At 39.9% G+C, this 21,086-nt stretch overlaps 2 protein-coding genes across 4 annotated transcripts in view; one reads left to right on the top strand and one right to left on the bottom strand.

The window, feature by feature from the left end:
- Positions 1-20,916, top strand: part of si:ch211-51h4.2 (uncharacterized) — a 435,103-nt gene extending 414,187 nt beyond the window's left edge. The window contains exon 18 of the mRNA XM_063045772.1: positions 20,106-20,916. Within this exon, the coding sequence (XP_062901842.1) occupies positions 20,106-20,199 (94 nt within the window). The 3' untranslated portion in view covers positions 20,200-20,916. The remainder of the gene's footprint in view (positions 1-20,105) is intronic.
- Positions 5,889-21,086, bottom strand: part of tbl1xr1a (TBL1X/Y related 1a) — a 177,432-nt gene continuing 162,234 nt past the window's right edge. For all 3 annotated transcript variants that reach the window (XM_063045776.1, XM_063045775.1, XM_063045773.1), the window contains one exon: positions 5,889-9,518. In XM_063045776.1, coding sequence (XP_062901846.1) covers positions 9,492-9,518 — 27 coding nt within the window. In that variant the 3' untranslated portion in view covers positions 5,889-9,491. The remainder of the gene's footprint in view (positions 9,519-21,086) is intronic.

The following is a 21,086-nucleotide window of genomic DNA, read 5'->3' as shown; positions in this document are numbered from 1 at the left end:
TTCCAAGTCATTGACATACAACATGAAAAGAAGAGATTCAAGCACTAGTCACCAGAAAAGGCCACTTTTATTCCCACTATTTGTCTCCTGCTAGTCAGCCAATCTTATATCCATGCTAGTACCTTTCCTGTAAAACCATGGGCTCTCATTTAGTAGACTCATGTGCAATACTTCGTCAAGAGCCTTTCCAAAATCCAGGTGAACATCCACCAACTCTTCTTTGTCTATCCTGCCTGTTATTTCCTTCAAGAATTCCAGGTAAGGTTTCCCCTTAAGAAAACCATGCTGTCTTTGGCCTGTTTTATCATTTGCCTCCAAGTACCCCCAAACCTCATCCTCAATAACGGACTCTAACATCTTCCAACCAATGAAGTCGGGCTAGGCAACTGAATGGAAAATTAATTTAATCAAGGTGGCACACCGAAAAGCACAAATATCACTTTCTTCTAATAAGTCCGCAAAGTAAGCCAAGAATACAGGTCATTAAATAACATGTAAACAGTTCACAACAGATTTTTTTTTGCAACTCTGTTCATTAGGACTCCTAATGAAGGGTCTCAGCCTGAAGCATTGACTGTTTAGTCTTTTCCATAGATGCTGCCTGGCCTGCTGAGTTCCTCCTGCATTTTCTGTGTTGCTTGGATTTCCAGCATCTGATTTTCCTGTATTTGAGGGTTTTCTTTGCAATAAGATGATCCAATTACCACTTCTATTGGCAATGAAGGTGTCTCGAGAGCAAGGCTCAAATCCATTTTTAAGCAGAATATGGAGACCATAATTGCAGCAGGAAAGTCTATGAGAAGTAAATGACAACAGTATACTTCATCTAATAATTAAGCTAAATATTTAATTGGGTCAGGTCAGAGTGCCACTACAAGCTGTTAGAAAATCACGAAATTCCTCTTAAAAAGATGCAAGCATACTACTGCAAGTAATTAAACTAAAGCTTAATTTATCAAAAATATCCATTATTAAAATATGGGAAGAAAGATTAATACAAATACTGTCAATATCATGACTTTCTGCAACATAAAATCCTATTTCTTAATGTTTTTCTCAAAACGATAATAATGTCACAGCTGATTCATTGTGGGGGGGTTGGAAAGTGCATTTGATTGCTTAGTCTTGAGAAGACAAGAGATTATCTTGTCAGTTTCCAAAGAAAATACAGAAGTGACTGCTTGAATGAAGCTTTCAATTTGAATGGAGACATACACTTTAAACAAATATCAAGTATACTAACATAGTATAATGATATGACTAGCAACAAATAAGTGATTGCGTAACAACTTGCATTTGCTTCATACATATTTGGGGGGCAAATAATAAAGAAAATGCTTGGGGGAGAATGCTAGATAATTAAATTGACCGACTGCAGTCTATAAGAAAAACTGCCACATTATAAGACCATAAGACAAAGGAGCAGAAGTCGGCCATTCAGCCCATCCGGTCTGCTCCGCCATTTTATCATGAGCTGATCCATTCTCCCATTTAGTCCCACTCCCTCGCCTTCTCACCATAACCTTTGATGCCCTGGCTACTCAGATACCTATCAATCTCTGCCTTAAATACACCCAATGACTTGGCCTCCACTGCCGCCCGTGGCAACAAATTCCATAGATTCACCACCCTCTGGCTAAAAAAAGTTCTTCGCATTTCTGTTCTGAATGGGTGCCCTTCAATCCTTAAGTCATGCCCTCTCGTACTAGACTCCAACTTTGCCACATCCACTCTGTCCATGCCTTTCAACATTCAAAATGTTTCTATAAGGTCTCCCCTCATTCTTCAAAACTCCAAGGAATGCAGTCCAAGAGCGGACAAACGTTCCTCATATGTTAACCCTCTCATTCCCGGAATCATTCTAGTGAATCTTCTCTGTACCCTCTCCAACGTCAGCACATTCTTTCTTAAATAAGGAGACCAAAACTGCCCACTGTACTCCGTGAGGTCTCACCAGTGCCTTATAGAGCCTCAACATCACATCCCTGCTCCTATACTCTATTCCTCTAGAAATGAATGCCAACATTGCATTCGCCTTCTTCATTACTGACTCAACCTGGAGGTTAACCTTAAGGGTATCCTGTACAAGGACTCCCAAGTCCTGTTGCATCTCAGAACTTTGAATTCTTTCCCCATTTAAATAATAGTCTGCCAGTTTATTACTTCTGCCAAAGTGCATAACCATGCACTTTCCAACATTGTACTTCATTTGCCACTTCTTTGCCCATTCTTCCAATCTATCCAAGTCTCTCTGCAGACTCTCCATTTCCTCAGCACTACCGGCCCCTCCACCTATCTTTGTATCGTCAGCAAACTTAGCCACAAAGCCATCTATTCCATAATCCAAATCGTTGATGTACAATGTAAAAAGAAGCGGCCCCAACACAGACCCCTGTGGAACACCACAGGTAACCGGCAGCCAACCAGAATAGGATCCCTTTATTCCCACTCTCCGTTTCCTGCCAATCAGCCAACGCTCTATCCACGTATGTAACTTTCCCGTAATTCCATGGGCTCTTATCTTGTTAAGTAGCCTCGTGTGGCACCTTGTCAAAAGCCTTCTGAAAATCCAAATATACAACATCCACTGCATCTTCCTTGTCTAGCCTACTGGTAATTTCCTCAAAAAGTTGTAATAGGTTTGTCCGGCAGGATTTTCCTTTAAGGAATCCATGCTGAGTTCTGCCTATCGTCATATGCCTCCAGGTACTCTGTAACCTCATCCTTGACAATCGACTCCAACAACTTCCCAACCACCGATGTCAAGCTAACAGGTCTATAATTTCCTTTTTGCTTCCTTGCTCCCTTCTTAAATAGTGGAGTGACATTTGCAATCTTCGTCCTCCGGAACCATGCCAGAATCTATTGACTTTTGAAAGATCATCGCTAATGCCTCTGCAATCTCCACAGCTACTTCCTTCAGAACACGCGGGTGCATTCCATCTGGTCCGGGTGATTTATCTACCTTTAGACTCTTCAGCTTCCCGAGTACTTTCTCTGTCATAATTGTGACTGCGCACACTTCTCTTCCCTGCCACCCTTGAGTGTCCGGTACACTGCTGCTGTCTTCCTCAGTGAAGACTGATGCAAAATACTCATTCAGTTCCTCTGCCAGCTCCTTATGTCCCATTACAATTTCTCCAGCATCATTTATCTGCAAATGTATCAAGGAAAAAAAAAACACAAATTGACAACATTTGTTTCTTTTTAACCCAAATAAATACTAGAGCAATAATACTCTGCATCTTGGATTTTCGGGTAGTGATTTGTTAGTCACACTACGTGAACTTCCAAAATGAAAGCTGCAGAGTTCACCTTTACAGCCTGAAACATACAGTGGAGGAAAAATAGTACAGTGATTTTGACTGAGATGAAATCAAATATACAATCTAAAAACTTGAAAAGCAACTTTGCAGCAGCAGGGCTAAACACTTCATCTTCACATAATGACCACATGGTAAACCCTGTTATTCATGGAATATCACAAATACTTTTTAAATCATGAAGAAAACTTCATTGTAACTCAGGAAATGTTTTAAGCTAGCCTGCTGCATTTGCATAAATATTAGATTTTTTTTCCTGAATTGATAAATGCATGTAAATTATGTACTTGGTAAATCATCTCAAATATCCAGCAGATATCCTTCAGTGACTGCATTTCCTGATTTAAGAACAAAATGTAGACAATTACTCTATATTGCTTAAGCTAATTATATTTGGTTGAATTGAATCCATTAAAATTTGAATTGATGTCTTCCAAAATCTGTTCACAAGTTTAAAATTTCCAATAACTATACTATGTGCAATTACTAATAAAATATTCAATAAACTCAACCTTTCTGTCAGTATAGTTAATAAACGCATTGCTTAGTGCAGGGGTCCCCAACCTTTTTTGCACTGCATACCAGTTTAATATTGACAATATTCTCAATATTTTTGTGGACTGGCCGACGGGGGGGGGGGGGGGGTGTAGGGTTGCCAACAGACAAGAGTAGCAGTCAAATATGTTGAGCTTACCCCAAGAAAGACTACTATGACCATGAAGCCTTGCGCGGGCAGCAGTGCGCATGCGTGTACATGCTAATTTTTTTCCTACAAATCATTTCTGGCGTTTCTGTTCGGGGGGGGTAATCACGACTGGAATATAGGTGATAAGTGGCTAATACACTCAATTCATTTCGTTTCTCAAAGGGTTTATCTAACAAATTTAATATTAAACACATAGTGTTTAGTATAGTGTTAAGTCAATTATAAGTCACATAAGTCAATAGCATCATAACATTTTAAGTAACATTTGGATATTAAGCACACAGCACATATTTTCTCCGTATGAACATATAAAATCATTGCAACACACCAATATCGCTGAATCAGTGGGAGCCCTGGGCTTGTTTTCCTGCAACAAGACGGTCCCATCGAGGGGTGATGGGAGACAGCGATACTCGAAGGGAGTTCCTTATGTCCAGTCTATTCTGCAATTTAGTTTTCATTGCATTCATTGCAGAGATATGTTGGAAATGGAAGCAACGTTTTCAGTGCTTTCGTGGCTATCTCAGGATATTTAGCCTTGACTTTGATCCAGAATGCCGGCAGAGATGTTACGTCAAACACACTTTTCAGCCCGCCGTCATCTGCAAGCTCGAGGAGTTGATCTCCTTCCCGCGCTGACATGGATGACGAGTGCGTAATGACCTCGTGTGCGTTGAAGTTCAACAGTGCGTGACAGGGAATGAGGAAAGGTGCAACTGGCTCATATAGCCAAATCATATCGTTTGGGAACGCTGGCTTAGTGCACTGCATAAGACATATTGTATAGCCCTAAAAGAAATTACGACAGGTGGTGTAAATCTATAAATGCTAGAAATATGCTCACGAAGAACTTCCAGGGTTTCTGATGGCAACTTCCTGCAAGGATGAGTGCACATTTTGCTACTAGAATTCATGAGAAGTGTGTTCAACCTTAAGGAACTTACTCCACAGTTGTCACAGTACAGCAGCAAAACGCATGGTGGTAGACAGTGTAGCTGGCCGATAGCACTTCATTCCCTCAAATATGATCACATACCACAAGTGGTCATAGGCTACAGCAAGGCTCATCATTGCAGAGCTCACATTTTATCTGCTGTAGGTAGCTGCAATTAAGTTTTAAAAACTCGCAATGATCATGAAAATTGCAGAACAAATAAACCATAGGTAGACAGATGGAGATAGTTACACACTGATGTTGGGATGCTTTAATTCACATTTCCTTACCGACTGAAGATTTGATTTTTACCAGATGGTCAAAACCTTGGTACTACCAATATGCATCAATTAATAGTCACAATTAATTATTCTGCTATGTACAGAAACACTGCACTTAAAAAAAAATGTTATAGTAGTTTAAACTAATGACTGGGGAAAAATTTTAATACCTGCAACATTATCTTTGTAGCAACAGGGGCTGAACAATTCATTTTAATACCATGGTTACCTTCCAGCATATCCTCTTTTCTACAGTTATAAATGCATTTCAATGCACATTTTTTGTTGCAATGTTGGTCAGTAAGAAGACATGGATAACATCATCTCACGTGTGAAAGACACCAAAATATGAGAAGCTGGGTCATGCCTGTAACGTCTGATCCAATCACATAATGGGTTGGGTTTCTTGAGGGAATAGTCACTACAACATCAGAAGATACATTAACCTGATTTCGTGCACGGTTCACATACCTTTTTTAAAAAAACACTACAAATGGGCCTATAATGAAGTATATTACAAAAGTAACTAATATTCCTAATTGTTAATAGTTCCTTACCTGGTAGCCGAAATATTAGCATATAATTGCTGAAGTCACTATGCCACTTTATTCTGATTTTTCCAGTTGCTCAGTGACGAGTTCACAAAAAAAACATCAAGAATTGACTGAACCATGTTTTTTAATTTTTTTTTCTCCAAAATAGATTTCCTCAATTTCCACTTCACACAATGTGAGTTGCCTTGAATTATATAGAATGTTTCAAAATTGTTTATGAGGGTATAAAGAATCACTTTAAACCATGCTTACACAACATGTTTTTCTATTGGTTTTAAGTATTTGGTTGATAGCATAAAGGTGCTGAGCAGGCTGGTCGACATTTCAGGGATCTTGATACTAATACGTTAGCACACAGAGCCTCAAATCAAACTGACATTTTCTTCTATAATATTCCTTAATGGGCTAGAAATACAGTTAACAATTAAATTACTGTTATTAACTTTTAACATACAAGAGTTTACTTTAATTATGCTGTGAAGCCTGATATACAAAGTCCAAAACAACAACAATAATGTAATATCAAAATATATTTTATTCTGGACCTAATTTTGATCTGATGCAAATTATGGTAGTCAGATTGATACGATGCAAAGGGAAGCTGAAACAGAAAATGTGCCTTGGCGGTGATACTTGAGGTGTGGAAGGACGGTCTGGAGAGGTGGAGAGTGGGGAGGTAGGAGGGAAAATCATTAATGTAATGCGGAACCTAAATACATCATCAGGTGATATTTACATGGTCCAGGACAGTATGGTACATCAAAATATCAGTCCTTTTAACAGGTACAAATAAAAACAGAACAATAAAGAGTTCAAAGAGTAGAAAAAAAACTTCCATGGCCTGGTTTACAGGTTCACAATTTTTTAAATTCTGAATTTGTGAGAACTGTAGAAATGATGCAGACATGTCAATCCAGTGCTAGAGTTGCAGCTCTATCCCCTGAAATCATGACCTAAGTTAACCACTCTTACGCACTGAATGCATCAAATGCTGTCTTCACCAACCAAAACACCTCACTTGCTTCAACTATCTAGTCTCATTTGCAGCCCCTCCTAAAACAGCACTTGCAAAAGGTACAAATGAGCAACAGTTATAACAGTATATAATGGTTTGACAAAGGGGGGTAATTTTTAATCCATATTATATGTATGATAATTTCCAATAGTAAGCATCTTATGTGTAATAGTTACTAGTTTTAGGTAGTTCAAACAGCACTGTATGGTCATTATTTTGGTGCTTTGAGTTTCCTCAAAGTCCCAGCTATGAATAGGAACCTTACTTAGATCATTGAAGTCCATATACCACAACAAATAATAACAAATGTGTGTCAAAAATAAAAGTATTGTCATCCATTCAACAGCCAATACAAAAACTAGTTCAGATAAATCCCCATCTTTTGATGACTGCTGCCCCAGATTTTAATGATTAAACCTGACCAAGTCTGGTTGAAGTAACTGCCAACCTCTTGTAATTTTCCAATTTAAAAGTATGCAGTTAGATTTTTAAAAATCCAGAACTATTCTTACAACCCTGCCTTCAGTCGTTATAAAACTGTAACCAGAAAGCTATACCTTTTTATCCATTTTTTATATGCTTCTGGCCTGTTTACCACTTGCACCCCACAACAAATATGCCACTGATGAATGAATGCACTTTAAAACATTGAAATGAAAACTTTTAACAGCTTAATTAAAATAAGCTAGGGCTCATTCATTCAAATGAACATTCTTTCAATTATCAGTAATAAATGCCCCATGCATTATGTTGACTGGTGGGAGGGAGGGAAATACATTTTTTCTTTAACTTGAACTTCACGATGAATCTATAATATGCTTGAGAGAAAGATAAAACCAGTCTCATTCATCACCTTAATATGAAGCAACCTAAAAGAAAAAGGCCAGGAAAATAATAAAGTCAATGGGCTTATCTATTATATATGTGTAAAGCTGCCTATTCATTTATTACCATTTGTTTAAGCCTACCGAATTCAGTGGCCATTTTAGAAATGCAGATAACGTAAAATTTCTGCATTTTCAGCAGCTATGTGATTATTCCAAGTTATCTATGATTACTTGTATCAACAGACTTCTTCAAAGACAACAAAATCTGAACATTTCTGTAGAAATTCTTAGTCATGTTTCTTCTTTCAAAAAAAAACTAGCCTTGCACTTTCAATGAGCAGGAAAACAGACCAAGTTTGAAGAGGTGGTATAAAGCCTTTGCAACAGTAATCATTATTCATTGTTCTGTTACTGCATGGGATATGGGAAATAGAAGAATACTTTTGTTAAACTAACATCTTACAATGCATTAAATCCAAGAATTTGAAACCTCAAACGTCTTTTCTTCACGTGAAAAAGTAATTGAGCGTTTTGTAGCAGAAATATTTATTTAACCACTTCATCATCTGAAGAAGGGTCCCCTGAGGTTTAAAAGCTCAGATATGCTTTACTTTATAGTATAATATACTTTTATTCTAAAAAGAAGCTATTGCAACTATATTACCTGTACTTTACTGAATAACCCAGCAAGTGCAAGTACTTTAGAGGGCTGATCTGAGATAAACCCATGTGTAATACATGAGCACCAAGGAAAGAAAATTAAAGCAAAGTCAACCCTTACTGTAGCATTAACATAAAAAATTATGCCTGCCTGATTTCTGCCCTATGACAGAGGGGCTTTTACCTCATTGCACTGGATAAATTTTAAAAACATTGCTTATGATATCAGTCTTAATACTGGAAACTTGCTGTGAAATTTGTGCCTGTCATTCTACCAAATAATAAGTAGAACAACAGCAATAATTCTCTATCCAGAAAAGTTATCTTCCAAAATTCTTTAAGCTGCTCTATCAATAGTGCACAATCCAACCATATGCAAACTATGGTCTTAAAGCAATGGGATGCATCCCTGCATTGATTCTTTCTTTGTGCCCATTTGTTTAATTCTCATAAATCGGCAGAAAAACGTCCCCATTGGGAAATTACTACATTTAGCCACACCACCTGTAAACCACTGCTTGTTATCTATGATTGATGTACAATGAAACTAATTTTAGACTGAATTTTGGAGCAGTTTTACATTTCCTCACATTAGTTGGTGAGCCACAAAATGTACCAAAAACATACTAAATACACTGTCATTCTTCTTATAGTATCCATAAAAAAGTTTTTTTCTAATTGTGTGTTAAGTGTCAGTAGGAAAAAAATAAACAAGATACAGTCACTCTTACATCATGCAACTGTAAACTAAAGTGAAAGAACAATGTTTAAAAACAAGGGAACAAAGTATTTGCTGCTGATTTAAAGAAGCTGATATGTCTGCACACAGATCTGCTGAACTGCTGACAAGATAACTCATTCTACATAGACTCTGGCCAAAAAAAAAGACGACTTTTTTTTGTCCTTTGATTATCTCCCCATTTTGGTACACATATGGTCTCAAGTCTGTTTCAAGTTGTTTTACGTCTTCAAGAAAGGTTGACTTTTCTTTGTGGATGGAACTTCCAGCATTAAGCAGTCAGGGTACTCTTCACATCAGGGCTCAGTTGTCCTGGGTTTTGCATTCTGACTCGTTTTGCCTGTAGTGGACTGGCCATGGTTCAAGTGAGACTGTAGCAGTGCATGGGGCAGGGACAGTCATTTTGGCTATGTACACATTCATTGTCGGTCCATGGCTTCCAGCTAGCAGCGCTATTTCCGCAGATCTAACACACAAACCTTTGAGAGAAAATTGAATATTTAAAATCACTTGGTAGCATTTATTGAATCAATACAAGTTCACTATTGCCAGCTGTACCACAGAACACTACAGCACAGAAAACAGGCCATTCGGCCCTTCTAGTCTGTGCCGAAACTTTATTCCACTAGTCCCATTGACCTGCACCCAGTCCATAACCCTCCAGACCTCTCCCATCCACGTATCTATACAATTTATTCTTAAAACTTAAGAGTGAGCTCGCATTTACCACGTCAGATGGCAGCTCGTTCCACACTCCCACCACTCTCTGAGTGAAGAAGTTCCCCCTAAACCTTTCCCCTTTCATCCTAAAGCCATGTCCTCTTGTATTTATCTCTCCTAATCTAAGTGGAAAGAGCCTACTCGCATTTACTCTGTCCATACCCCTCATAATTTTGTAAACCTCTATCAAATCCCCCCTTATTCTTCTACGCTCCAAGGAATAAAGTCCTAACCTGTTCAATCTTTCCCTGTAACTCAACTCCTGAAGGCCTAGCAACATCCTAGTAAATCTTCTCTGCACTCTTTCAATCTTACTGATATCCTTCCTTAGTTAGGTGACCAGAACTGCACACAATACTCCAAATTTGGCTCACCCCTATGAATGAGATTTGTATTTACAGAAACTCCAACTATTAAAGCATTGAATATAATTACTTAAATATGCAATAAATGAAACTATTCTCTTTGAGTATTAATAAATAGAAATGGAATGAAACAGTAGGCTACAACACAGAGAATAGCCTTCTAAGCCATTCTATATGGAACTGATTACCAGTCTCCATATTGCCAAGTGGAACAGCCTGAAATGCTCTAACGTTATGCAATGTCATTCTAATTTGAAATGGACCCTCAAAGCAAAACTATCTAAAATCTAGAATCTTGATAGCAGGATTAAGCTACTGCTTTAAATTGTGAAGATGACATAAAGGTTACGTTAAAGCACATTTTTAATGATTTTAAAGTTTAAGGAGGAATTTTTAAAATGTGGTTTCAGAAATGGAGAGCCCTTGGAAGAACTTAAATACATGTTAAATATTAAATTTAAGAAAATAGGCAAATGACTGCCAACACAGTTTAGCAAGCATAGATGTAATCAGCAAGTTAAGCTTGATGTTGGATTAGATACAAGTCAGCAAGGTTTTGAACGTGCTGAAGTTAAAAGGCTGCAGGATACAAGTTGGCTAGCTACATAAAAACGTTCAATGCAGAATTTGGCAAGTACGAGAATCTCAGGCAGATTAAAAAAGGGCCCAGAGAAGGAGAAGTAGAAATGGACTTAAATGGCAATTGTACAAGTAAGGTTGGAAAGGCAATTCGAAAATAATGTCATAGCCTGAGATACTGGCCACTGAGAGGAATGAGAGTTACTGGGAAGAGAATGGAATTTGTGATAGAGTAAAGAAAGGCAACTTTAAATTTCTGTTTAGTTCGAAGATATTACAATCATATTCCTGATGTTGCATTAAGAATCTAATAGCACTAGAGAAGTGGAAAGATCCCATGCAGGACTCAGCCTTGCGGGACAGCTGCAGAATGCAGACCTCCCAACATCACAGATCCAGCTTTGTACCATATCACTTTGTGCATTCTCAGGTTTTAAAGTTAAAAATTGGCGAAGAATAAACTGCTGAATGTGGTAGAGTTTCAAATATCTACCACTTTCATAAAAATACATCCCAACCTCTCTCTTTATGAGCTTGCTCTAATTTTTAGGATGTGTTGCAATTTGAACCCAACACACTTCAACCAATGGAAAATTTATCCTCATCTGCCCTCTTAATTATTTTTAAAATCTTTAATCAATCGCTCCCTAAGCTTCTTTGGTCGTTCATTTTATGAAAATATGCAAGAGGAGCAGAAGGAGTTACTTGGTCCTGTAATTTATTCTCTTTTCACATTTCTATTAATTATTTTGATTCTTTTGACTCATGCCTAGAGTAGGAGCTAATTTATTGTAGTCAATTAACATACCAGAAAATCTTTGGTATGTGGAAAGAAATCAGAGTATTGCAGGAAAAATCTTGTGGTCAACAGGATGCCAACAAAGCTTTATAAAACTGCAGTAACTCTTATCCTCAAATCCACCTGCAATAAATTCCAACATGTTATGCACCTTCCTAACATCTTGATTATACCTGCATGTTAACTTTCAGGGAGTCATGTACAAATCTATCACCATATTTAAAAATTTATCTGTTTCTCTATTGTTGCCACCTAAATGGATAGCAGAATATCTTTCCTCACAGCGGGGGCCACTTCTGCTGCGAGCTACATTCTAAAATATGGTGAGTGCTGTTATAGCAACTTAGTGCTGTTCTTGCAATTTAAGACAAAGCTAGTGCCAGAGAGGGAGAGATCCAACAGGGAATAAAGACTGAGTTACAGGAAAAGCGAGAGAAAAACAGAAGTGTTTTCAAAAAAGAGGCATTTGCTCATAAAAGGGCAAGGAAGTGATTGGTTAGCTGATATGAGCAACATCAAGGGAAGTAGTTGGTGTTACTGTTGCGTGTTTTTTTTTTAACAATTTATTGCTGCCAAATAAGTTAATCTAATAACAGGTACCTCAAACCCACGGAATCCAGAAGTGATGCTATATAAGAACTCCAGGACATTTCCTATGCACCACAGGTTTAGGAAGCAACATCAGTTGAAGGACATTGAACATATTTTGGAACAGGCAGCAGCTATTTTCATGGCAGCCTACTCATGGGCCCACATCCTTTTCCTGACTGAATTCACAATCTCTCTCGTCTTCCAAGATTCTCTTAGCTTACCGTCCTTAATTTTCCACCTAATTGAAACATTGTGGTCCTGAACTCTAATTAGCTGACCCTTAAACAATTATCAACCCAGATGTAGTCTTGTCCCATAACAGTGGCTCCCAATTAGCACATTCTAGCTCCTGTCTAATAATGTTCTAATCCGCTCTCTCCGATTTAGTAGTTCTATTCCCAAAATGAAGGGCCAGTCACCACACCGGGCCTATTTCCCAAAATAAGGTCCAATTTATCCCTCCTCCAGTTGGACTAAACACGTTTCAAGAAGCCATCTTGGATGCACCAGAGAAATTGTGCCCCATGAACCTGTTGCATATGAAATGCCTTCCTTCAACAGCCAAAGAAGATTTTCTCCCCAGTTTAATTACCATTAAGACAATAAATTATTATTTGTCAACCACAAATAAAAAGTAGGTAACATTAAACATTCAAAGCTGAAGCTGTGATAGATGGAAATTCATTTTATGTGTCATAGGATTAACTTGGAGTCAACATCATGCATAGACTAAGTCTGGAGTCAGTTCCAGGCGTAGGGAGAAAGGGGAAGTTTAGATTAAATATAGGTCAGGGGGCCATTAGTTAGAAGAGTAGTCAGGCCAGAGTCTGGTGGCTTAAGAATGTAAACTGGTAAAGAATTAACCAAGAGATAGTAGAATATGACCAAGGTTCAATAATATTTGTATATTGGCTCTATATATTAACAATGCCTACCAGCAGATGCTGGTGAAACAATAATAATAGAAGTGAAATTCAGTCTTAGGACAGCAAAGATTGAGACAGTGCAGATAACAATCAAATTAATAAACACCAAGAAACCAATTCGACTTCATACAGCAAAAAAGTAGTAATAGAAAATATTTGAATGCAGGATCAACAGAAAGGTTACAAAGAGGAATGAACAAGAAGCAACAAGATCTTTCAATAGTAAGTAAGAAGCATCTCGTGTAGTATGAGATTCATCAGGAATCCTGTAGAGACAGCCTAGCAGTGAATTGTTAGAACTCTGCACAAGTGTTTATTCCATTGCATTAACGTGTAATTGACATTTCAATATTCCTTAAAATAAATACCATGAATGCTGCAGATCTGAAATAAACAGAAAATGCAGGAAATATAAATCGAGAACAAACTGCAGAAGCCCTGGTTGTGATATAGAAACATAGAAACATAGAAACATAGAAAATAGGTGCAGGAGTAGGCCATTCGGCCCTTCGAGCCTGCACCGCCATTTATTATGATCATGGCTGATCATCCAACTCAGAACCCAGCCTTCCCTCCATACCCCCTGACCCCTGTAGCCACAAGGGCCATATCTAACTTCCTTTTAAACATAGCTAATGAACTGGCCTCAACAGTTTGCTGTGGCAGAGAATTCCACAGATTCACCACTCTCTGTGTGAAGAAGTTTTTCCTAACCTCGGTCCTAAAAGGCTTCCCCTCTATCCTCAAACTGTGACCCCTCGTTCTAGACCTCCCCAACATCGGGAACAATCTTCCTGCATCTAGCCTGTCCAATCCCTTTAGGATCTTATACGTTTCAATCAGATCCCCCCTCAATCTTCTAAATTCCAACGAGTACAAGCCCAGTTCATCCAGTCTTTCTTCATATGAAAGACCTGCCATCCCAGGAATCAATCTGGTGAACCTTCTTTGTACTCCCTCTATGGCAAAGATGTCTTTCCTCAGATTAGGGGACCAAAACTGCACACAATACTCCAGGTGTGGTCTCACCAAGGCCTTGTACAACTGCAGTAGTACCTCCCTGCTCCTGTACTCGAATCCTCTCGCTATAAATGCCAGCATACCGTTCGCCTTTTTCACCGCCTGCTGTACCTGCATGCCCACTTTCAATGACTGGTGTATAATGACACCCAGGTCTCGTTGCACCTCCCCTTTTCCTAATCGGCCACCATTCAGATAATAATCTGTTTTCCTATTTTTGCCACCAAAGTGGATAACTTCACATTTATCCACATTAAATTGCATCTGCCATGAGTTTGCCCACTCACCCAACCTATCCAAGTCACCCTGCATCCTCTTAGCATCCTCCTCACTGCTAACACTGCCACCCAGCTTCGTGTCATCCGCAAACTTGGAGATGCTGCATTTAATTCCCTCATCCAAGTCATTAATATATATTGTAAACAACTGGGGTCCTAGCACTGAGCCTTGCGGTACCCCACTAGTCACCGCCTGCCATTCTGAAAAGGTCCCGTTTATTCCCACTCTTTGCTTCCTGTCTGCTAACCAATTCTCCACCCACACCAATACCTTACCCCCAATACCGTGTGCTTTAAGTTTGCACACTAATCTCCTATGTGGGACCTTGTCAAAAGCCTTTTGAAAATCCAAATATACCACATCCACTGGTTCTCCCCTATCCACTCTACTAGTTACATCCTCAAAAAATTCTATGAGATTCGTCAGACATGATTTTCCTTTCACAAATCCATGCTGACTTTGTCCGATCATTTCACCGCTTTCCAAATGTGCTGTTATCACATCCCTGATAACTGACTCCAGCAGTTTCCCCACCACCGACGTTAGGCTAACCGGCCTATAATTCCCCGGTTTCTCTCTCCCTCCTTTTTTAAAAAGTGGGGTTACATTAGCCACCCTCCAATCCTCAGGAACTAGTCCAGAATCTAATGAGTTTTGAAAAATTATCACTAATGCATCCACTATTTCTTGGGCCACTTCCTTAAGCACTCTGGGATGCAGACCATCTGGCCCTGGGGATTTATCTGCCTTCAATCCCTTCAATTTACCTAACACCACTTCCCTACTAACATGTATTTCGCTCAGTTCCTCCATCTCACTGGACCCTCTGTCCCTTACTATTTCTGGAAGATTATTTATGTCCTCCTTAGTGAAGACAGAACCAAAGTAATTATTCAATTGGTCTGCCATGTCCTTGCTCCCCATAATCAATTCACCTGTTTCTGTTTGCAGGGGACCTACATTTGTCTTTATCAGTCTTTTCCTTTTTACATATCTATAAAAGCTTTTACAGTCCGTTTTTATGTTCTCTGCCAGTTTTCTCTCATAATCTTTTTTCCCCTTCCTAATTAAGCCCTTTGTCCTCCTCTGCTGAACTCTGAATTTCTCCCAGTCCTCAGGTGAGCCACTTTCTCTGGCTAATTTGTATGCTACTTCTTTGGAATTGATACTATCCCTAATTTCTCTTGTCAGCCACGGGTGCACTACCTTCCTTGATTTATTCTTTTGCCAAACTGGGATGAACAATTGTTGTAGTTCATCCATGCAACCTTTAAATGCCTGCCATTGCATATCCACCGTCAATCCTTGAAGTGTCATTTGCCAGTCTATCTTAGCTAATTCATGTCTCATACCTTCAAAGTTACCCCTCTTTAAGTTCAGAACCTTTGTTTCTGAATTAACTACGTCACTCTCCATGTTAATGAAGAATTCCACCATATTATGGTCACTCTTACCCAAGGGGCCTCTCACGACAAGATCGCTAATTAACCCTTCCTCATTGCTCAAAACCCAGTCCAGAATAGCCTGCTCTCTAGTCGGTTCCTCGACATGTTGGTTCAAAAAACCATCCCGCATACATTCCAAGAAATCCTCTTCCTCAGCACCTTTACCAATTTGGTTCACCCAGTCTACATGTAGATTGAAGTCACCCATTATAACTGCTGTTCCTTTATTGCACACATTTCTAATTTCCTGTTTAATACCATCTCCGACCTCACTACTACTGTTAGGTGGCCTGTACACAACTCCCACCAGCGTCTTCTGCCCCTTAGTGTTACGCAGCTCTACCCATATCGATTCCACATCTTCCCGGCTTATGTCCTTCCTTTCTATTGCGTTAATCTCTTTTTTAACCAGCAACGCCACCCCACCTCCCCTTCCTTCGTGTCTATCCCTCCTGAATATTGAATATCCCTGAACGTTGAGCTCCCATCCCTGGTCACCCTGGAGCCATGTCTCTGTGATCCCAACTATATCATAATCATTAATAACAATCTGCACTTTCAATTCATCCACCTTATTACGAATGCTCCTTGCATTGACACATAAAGCCTTCAGGCACTCTTTTACAACTCTCTTAGCCCTTTTTAATGCTTGCCCTGGATTTGTCGGCCTGCCACTTTTACTTTTCCCCTTTGTACTTTTTGCTTCTACGCTCACTTTACACCCCTCTGTCTCTCTGCACTGGTTCCCATCCCTCTGTTGTGAACTAACCTCCTCACACCTAGCCGCTTTAATTTGATTCCCACCCCCCAACCATTCTAGTTTAAAGTCTCCTCAGTAGCCCCCGCTAATCTCCCTGCCAGGATATTGGTCCCCCGAGGCGTTAAGTGTAACCCGTCCTTTTTGTACAGGTCACACCTGCGCCCAAAGAGGTCCCAATGATCCAAAAACTTGAATCCCTGCCCCCTGCTCCAATCCCTCAGCCACGCATTTATCCTCCACCTCATCGCATTCCTACTCTCACTGTCGCGTGGCACAGGCAGTAATCCCGAGATTACTACCTTTGCGGTCCTTTTTCTCAACTCCCTTCCTAGCTCCCTATATTCTTCTTTCAGGACCTCATCCCTTTTCCTACCTATGTCATTGGTACCTATATGTACCAGGACCTCTGGCTCTTCACCCTCCCACTTCAGGATATCTTGGACACGATCAGAAATATCCCGGACCCTGGCACCAGGGAGGCAAACTACCATCCGAGTCTCTGGACTGCGTCCACAGAATCGCCTATCTGACCCCCTTACTATCGAGTCCCCTATCACAACTGCCCTCCTCTTCCTTGCCCTACCCTTCTGAGCTACAGGGCCAGACTCTGGGAGTATATATAATGATATATACATCATTAGCCAAGAGGCAAGGTACTAAAGAACAGGACAGTGGCTGATGTTATGTCTTTATAATGTCTGCACATGAAAATCTGGGAACTATAGACCATTAAGTTGAATATCTGTGATAAATTACTGGAGGGGACTCTGAGGAACAAGACGTGTGCACATGGAAAAACGGGTTGATTAGGGATTGTTAGCAAGACTTTGTGCATGGGAGATCATGTCTCAATGATTTTACTTGAGAATTTTTTTGAATAAGTAACCATGAAGGCTGATCAGAGCAAGATTCTGCATGGTAAGCTGATATGGAAAGTTTGATCACACAGAATCCAGGGAGAGCTGGCTTGATGGAAGGAAGCATGGGTTGAGGCTGATTCTTGGATTGGAGTCTCAAAAACTAATGGTAAGCATTAGGGGTAGGTGCTAGCCCTATTATTTGTTATTTTATATCAATGATTTGGGTGAGAATGTACAAAGGATAGTTAGTAGGTTTGCAGATGACACGAAAATAAGTAGTGGCACAGTAAAGCTGGATAACTGAGTTTAATTCACATAAGTGTGTGGTGTTACATTCTGAGAAGACAAATCAGGATGGGGCTTTCACAGTGAATGGTAGGGCCTGGGGACTGTTGCAGAACAGTGAAATCTGGGAGTAAAAATAGATGGTTTCCTGAAAGTGCACTCACTGGTAGAGAAGGTGGTGAAGAAAGCTTCTGGCATGCTAGCCTCCATCAGTCAGGGCATTGAGTATAGAATTTGGATGTTACATTGAAATTTCATAAAAATGCTGGTAAGGCTGCATTTGGAATATTGAGTTTAGTTTTGGTCACCATGCTACAGGAAGGATGTCATTAAGCAGGAAAGAGTTCAGAAAAGATTAACAAGGATGTTGCCAGGACTCTACAGATTGAGCAGGCTAGAACTTCTATTCATTGGAGCATAGGTGAATGCATATAATCTATTTCCCAGGGTGGGGGAAATCAAAAACTAGAAGTTATAGGTCTAAGGTGAAGTGGGAGGTTCAGGCAGATGGGCTCATTGGCCATGGCTGGCAGCTTATGTAGGATGAGAAAAACTCTAAACTCAAACCTCTACTGCCTTGTGCCTATACCCACTCATGGGGAAGGCTTCAGGAGGAAACCCTGAGGAAAAATCCAGAACTAGGATCCCTAAAGCAGTCCTGTGTTGAATTCAACGCTGACTGGCAGCTCCTGCAATGCTGCTGGTGCCAAACTGTATCAGAATCTGCCATTCTTTTGGATTCATTAGCTGTGTGGAGAAGGAGAGCCTGCTGTATGGGCAAGAGCTTGCACTCCATATTGAACTGCCCTGGCTTGTTGTATCACATAGACAGATGGGACACATCATCAGTGGTCGACCCTGACCAACGGAGAGCCCCTCTGAAGGGGAGAGATTTAACAGAAACATGAGGAGCAACATTTTTCACTCAGAGGGTGGTCTATACTTGGAATGAGCTGCAGAGAAAGTGGTTGAGCCAGTGGTTGACAACATTTAAAGGGTACTTGAAGCAGCACATGGATAGAATAGGTTTAGAGAGTTATGAGCCAAATGGGACGAGTTTGAATGCGCAACTTGGAAAGCATGGGCTGGTTGGGTTAAAGGAACTGTTTCAGTGCTGTGTGATTCTTTAATATGTTGATTAGGCAGCTTCAGTGGAGAGAGAAAGGCAGTTAGCATTTTTGAACTGTTGAAAAATATTTGATTTGTCTCTCCTCAAGACGCTACCGGTGCAGAATATTTGATTTTACTTCAGGGTTCTGTGGGTGATTTTATTCTATAAGATTTTCACTATAGTAGCAAGCACCTGGTCATCTGAAATACATCTGAAGTTATGCTCACGTTTTCAACTCTACAAGTTCATCAGGCACTTGTTTAACTGATGATGCCATTACCTCAATTCTAGCCAGCAAGGAGATGTTGAAAACCAGCTTGAGCAATCAAATTATTGCAATGGCAAAGCAAGTCCTTGATTTTCTTTATAAAAACTCAGAGATTTTCAAGGAAATCAGAAAAGACTATCGGTGTCATGTCATCATGTAGTTTACACTGAAAAATTACTATCTTGTTCAGTTCCAGACTGTTAGCACATAATGATTTAGTAGCTAACTTCGATACCCAAGCTTAAATAGCTTTGATATCCCATGATGGTTTGAAACTTTAGCTGTGCAAGCCATCCGGATTTTTAACAGTTCCTACACATAATTAAAATGCTGGGAACTGGGAGCTTCTCTTCTGGTTAAATTGAAAGTGCAATCAGTACAGCACTTGGGGCAAGGTAATTCATCTCTGAAGCTTTACTTCCCACTGCAGTCCCAATTGAATGAGTGTAACATTTGCTGTGAAATTCATATTGAAGAGATACTTTAACAAATTATTTCAACACAAATCATTAAATTACCTCCAGTTTGGTGGGTGAGTTTACTCTTAAAAGCTCATCATCATTTTATTCAGAAAAATGCTTTTCTCTGAAAATGGTACAAGTTAATGTTTACAAAAAATTGTGTATGAGGGGTGATTGATAAGCTTGTGGCCTAAGGTAGAAGGAGTCCATTTTAGAAAACCTAGCACATTTATTTTTCCTACACTTACACACTTAGTCCAGCGGTCGTGGAGCATACAGATCTCTTCTTTGTAGAAGTTGATGTCTTGGACCTCCAGAAGTGGTCCACTGCAGGGGTGATTGATAAGTTTGTGGCCTAAAGTGGAAGGAGATGAGTTATTAACTTCAAACTTTCTGCATTTTCACTCAGAATTGAACTGCACATGCATGTAACGACAGCTGTATATCTCCTTCTACCTTAGGCCACAAACTTATCAATCACCCCTGCTGTGGACCAGCTGGAGGTCCAAGACGCTCTCGTTACATGCACGTGCAGTTCATCTCTTCGAGTGATAATGCAGAAAGTTTGAAGTAATAACTCATCTCCTTCTATCATAGGCCACGAACTCATCAATCACCCCTGCTGTGGGCCACTTCTACAAAGAAGGGATCCGTATGCTCCACAACCACCGGACTAAGTGCGTACATGTAGGAGGGGACTATGTTGAAAAATAAATGTGCTATGTTTTCTAAAATAGACTCACGAACTTATCAATCACTCTTCGTATGTCCTATAATTTTGAAAGTACCTAAAGAGAAGCACTGTCAGCAAGTATGGAGGACAGAGATAGGATGTGAGTGAACAGCAGTGGAGGCTTTGAGTGGAATTGAGTTTTAAGGATATTGAGATGTATCTCACAGCCAAAATAAATTCAAAAGGAGAGAACATTAAAATAAAATCATTGAAGAGATATGACACAGGAAGCACCCATTGGTTTTGTGCTGGTCGAAAAGGTTGCACAACCTGCTCAGGATTAGACAGATAGTAATTAACTTGTTGCAGACTTTGCTTGGTAAATAGTAAAGCAAATTGTAGAAACAGTTAAAGCTATTATTTCAATCTCATTAACAAACTCAGACATGAGCTCTTCATCTTCACTTCAGTGACAGTAGAGGGGCCAAGACAGTAACTGGGAGATGAGAGATAAATATGGACAAAGGCTTATGCCTTTGTGAATACACAGCTCCTCCGCAGAGTGTTAAGTGCACCAAGTTCCTGCAAGTTCACATCACGGATGACCTCACCTGGGCACTTAATATCACCTCCCTGAAAAGGAAGGCACAGCAGCATCTCCACTTCCTAAGAAGGTTGAGGCAAGCAAGGCTCCCCCCCACCCCCCCCATCTTAACTGCATTTACAGGAGCACCACTGAGAGCACCCTGGCAAGTTGTGTCTCCATCTGCTATGGGAGCAGTCGAGCACAGTCCCTACAAAGAACTGTGAGAACAGCTGAGCGGATCACAGGGGTTTCACTACCATCTGGGACATTTTTTCAGGAGCGCTGCATACGCAGGGCCCTTAGTATTATTAAGGATCCC

Source organism: Mobula hypostoma, chromosome 4 (genome assembly GCF_963921235.1).
Source record: "Mobula hypostoma chromosome 4, sMobHyp1.1, whole genome shotgun sequence".
Lineage (NCBI taxonomy): Eukaryota > Metazoa > Chordata > Chondrichthyes > Myliobatiformes > Myliobatidae > Mobula > Mobula hypostoma.
Note: the sequence above shows the minus strand (reverse complement) of the source record. Positions and strands in the feature narration are given on the sequence as shown.